The sequence below is a fragment of the Lycium ferocissimum genome, chromosome 3, assembly GCF_029784015.1.
Source record: "Lycium ferocissimum isolate CSIRO_LF1 chromosome 3, AGI_CSIRO_Lferr_CH_V1, whole genome shotgun sequence".
In the NCBI taxonomy this organism is placed as follows: domain Eukaryota; kingdom Viridiplantae; phylum Streptophyta; class Magnoliopsida; order Solanales; family Solanaceae; genus Lycium; species Lycium ferocissimum.
Window position 1 is genome coordinate 5,839,667 of NC_081344.1, and position 3,255 is coordinate 5,842,921.

Here is a 3,255-nt window from a genome sequence, read left to right on the forward strand (position 1 = left end):
AAATAGTTTGAGAGGGCACGCCTTTTATTTACTTAATTTCACTGTCCAGAAGTGCAACATGATATATGTACCCCTCCACGTGTAAGCCTAATATGATTCTCTTTCATGCCAAGCACGTAAAGTTTTTTATTGATCATGAAGGATGACGATGAAAAATGAACGGAAAACAGATATCTGCTTTAATATCATATAGAATAAATTGAACCAAGTTCACTAAGAATGTAATAGTGCAATTTTTTTCTGTCACATTTATTTTTCTCTAATAGTAATATATATGTTGTCATACATGTATTATTGCTCTACACTTTTAAGAGTATAGAACAACACCACATAGTTACAACGTACTAATGCGAGAATTAAGGGGAAAAAAAATAAAAAAATAGAGCAACCAAATTCGCCACCATTAATGTGGAAATTATCCTCAACAAGAGGAGTGGCCAAATAACCCGTTCATCTTAGGTTTACCCATGCTCCATGCTTTCAATGTCTTAATTTTGATAGCCTCTGTGCCATTGTTAAAGGCAAATAAGTGTGCATTATCGTAAATTGCTAATGTCGGATAAACCCTCGATGTAATACATGTTTTTCCTCCGCCACCAAAACTTTCCACTACTGAGTGATCAATCTGCAAAAAATTACAATGAAAAATTAACAAAAAATAGAATATGCACATATACATAAATGAATAAATAAACAAAAAATATGAGAGAATTGAATATATTTTCTATAGAAATAAACGAAGAAAGCTTACCAAACTCCTCAGAGACAACCTCTTCGTCTTTGCTAAATCAACATCTACATATCCCGCAAATGAGGGTTTATACATTGTCGTAGCGTTCTCGAGGGTTGATCTGATCAATCAAAAGATAAATAAATAATAAGGATAATTTCAGAGACCTCCCCTCTTATTTTATTTCATCATCTCCCTTATAATTTATGATATTGGAGTTGAAGAGCAAGCTTAACCAATATATTAGAGATTAACAAAACTACTGATAACGAGTTAAACTGATTGTGGGGTTTTGTATTATGCAAAATAGTGAAATTGTCAATTGATCGGAATTCCTGAGGGTTGGGAATGTTTAGATTGGAAAAACAAACCTTGAGGCATCAGAGCACATGAGAACCTTATATTTATCTTGGCTCTTGAAGACTCTGAAAAATACGGGTGTGTATTCTTCCACTTTTTCAGAGGCCAAAGTTAGGAGTCCAAATGGCCCAAGTCCACCTTGCACCGTTGAACCTTTAATGGCGCATACATCTTGAGGGTAAAGGTCAGTCCAACTAGGATCAAATGGCTCTGCCTTGTCCAAGCTTTTAAAGGAGAAAGTCACTTCAACATCAGCCTGCAATTTTTATTAATGCCCTAATTTAGACTAATTTGGTTTTATTATGCACCAATATGATACAAAATGAAAAAAGAATAGTAGCACTTTTGGTCCTTAAATTATTAGTAAATTATGATTTTAGTCCTTATGATATTCGACAAATTAAACAACACATTTCACCTTCAATTAATTGAAATGTATGTTTTTTATCCCTTTATGTAGAAAGTATGATATATTCGGGATATTTTTAAAAATATATTATTATCAAATATGAGTAATAGTACAAGCTTAACATACCACAAGGGTAATTTAGTGGTGGCACAATTAGTAATCATGGTATTTCGAAAATATTCTCGATAAAAGGGATCAAAAGGGCACGTTTGCATTAATTTGAAGGTTAGTTGTGCTTAGTCAGATATCACAAGCACTAAAATCAAAATTTATCAATAACTCAATAACAAAAATGGTATTAACGCAAATAAAAAAGACAAAAATCCAAACCTGTGCAGGTGTGATCCCTTTAACCTCAATCTTATCTCCCTTGTTCAACTGGCAATTGCTTAGATGGACCTTTTTCTCTCTTAGAGTTTCTAATTCTTCAACAGGCCATTGGACTAATTGCTTTCCGCTAGGATCAAGCCAAAGTTTGCGGGGGCTAGCCATTATTCCAGCCCATCCTTTCTTGACATCGTCATCTACAGTATCTGATTCATTAGCCCAACCCCACGTAATTCTTCGTTTCTTGCTAGGGTCATAGAATGATTTGGACGCATAGAAGTTTCCATAGTCGAGTCTCAATCCCTTCCAACCATCGATAGAAGTGTTATCTGGAATGTACCTATCTTTTTTAGTATCATATGTACCAACTGTGTAGTACTCAAACCTTGTAACATCAAGACTAACTTTAAGAGCATATTTAACGTTTTTGCCCTTGTATGATGGATCCAATCCATTTGTACCATGCAATAATACTGGGAAAAAATCAGGGCATTCCCAATTTCCAGTATCATCAACTGAATGAAATGGATGTTGTACCTTGATCCATTTCATGAAATCCTTGCTTTTGTACAATAATGCTATTCCTTTATTCACCCACCTTGTCCCTATCAAAGTTCTCCAATAACCATCTCGGCCCAACCAAGCTGTCGTTGGGTCACGAAATTGGGTTTTATTGATGCTCTTGTCACCAACAATCAACGGATTGTTATCGGGCTTGATCCATTTACTGAGAAATGGATCGGACAAGTCAGCTGGGATTGCATAGTTTTGGACTTGGGTTTGGTTTGCATCTATGATCCCAGTGTAGAGGATAATGGGCTTGTTGCTTGGCAAGATTGTGGCTGACCCAGACCATGTACCATATTTGTCGAATACTTTGGATGGGTAGATTGCGGGCTCAAGTGCGATCCAATTAATCATGTCCGTTGAGACTGAATGGGCCCAAACAATGTTTCCCCAAACTGATCCATATGGGTTGTACTGATAGAATAGATGGTATACTCCGTTATAGTACATTGGGGCTGTTATGTAACAAAGATGATCATATTAAAAAAAGGTAATAAATAATAAATACTTTATTATTCTCTGTATTGAAATTTAACAAAAACTGCTAAAAGGAGATTCTGACTTACCGTTGGGATCTGTTGTTCGTTTGAAGCATCCGAAATGGAGACCATGAAAAGGGAAAATTGATTAGCTAGGGAATAAATATTAAGATATTATATGCTTTTTTTTAAATTATATGGAAACAATTCTAATCAAATCTCAAAGGGAAAATATGAAAACAAAAGGCGGCCATGATCATCCAGATGAAGAATTAAGTATATACTCATTTTGTCCTACAGTATGAAATATATTTGAATGGATACTGTGTTTAAGACGAAAGAAGACTTCTCCGATGACAAAGCATTTATTAAAGGAAATTAAA

General features: G+C 34.9%; 1 protein-coding gene across 1 annotated transcript; it reads right to left on the reverse strand.

Moving 5' to 3' along the window:
* Positions 1-225: 225 nt before the first annotated feature.
* Positions 226-3,106, reverse strand: LOC132049445 (beta-fructofuranosidase, insoluble isoenzyme 1-like). The gene is made up of 5 exons (XM_059440247.1): positions 2,960-3,106; positions 1,830-2,848; positions 1,102-1,346; positions 752-851; positions 226-625 (listed from the first exon to the last, which is right to left on the reverse strand). The coding sequence occupies exons 2-5, from the start codon at positions 2,841-2,843 to the stop codon at positions 422-424; spliced, it is 1,563 nt and encodes a 520-aa protein (XP_059296230.1). The 5' UTR covers positions 2,844-2,848; positions 2,960-3,106; the 3' UTR covers positions 226-421.
* Positions 3,107-3,255: the final 149 nt, after the last annotated feature.

Coding starts and splice junctions, on each gene's coding strand:
- LOC132049445 (XM_059440247.1), bottom strand. CDS start 2,843: ATGTACTATAACGGAGTATACCATCTATTCTATCAGTACAACCCATAT. Junction 1,347..1,829: donor AAGGGATCACACCTGCACAG/GTTTGGATTTTT, acceptor TAAAAATTGCAG/GCTGATGTTGAAGTGACTTT. Junction 626..751: donor GGTTGTCTCTGAGGAGTTTG/GTAAGCTTTCTT, acceptor AATTTTTTGCAG/ATTGATCACTCAGTAGTGGA.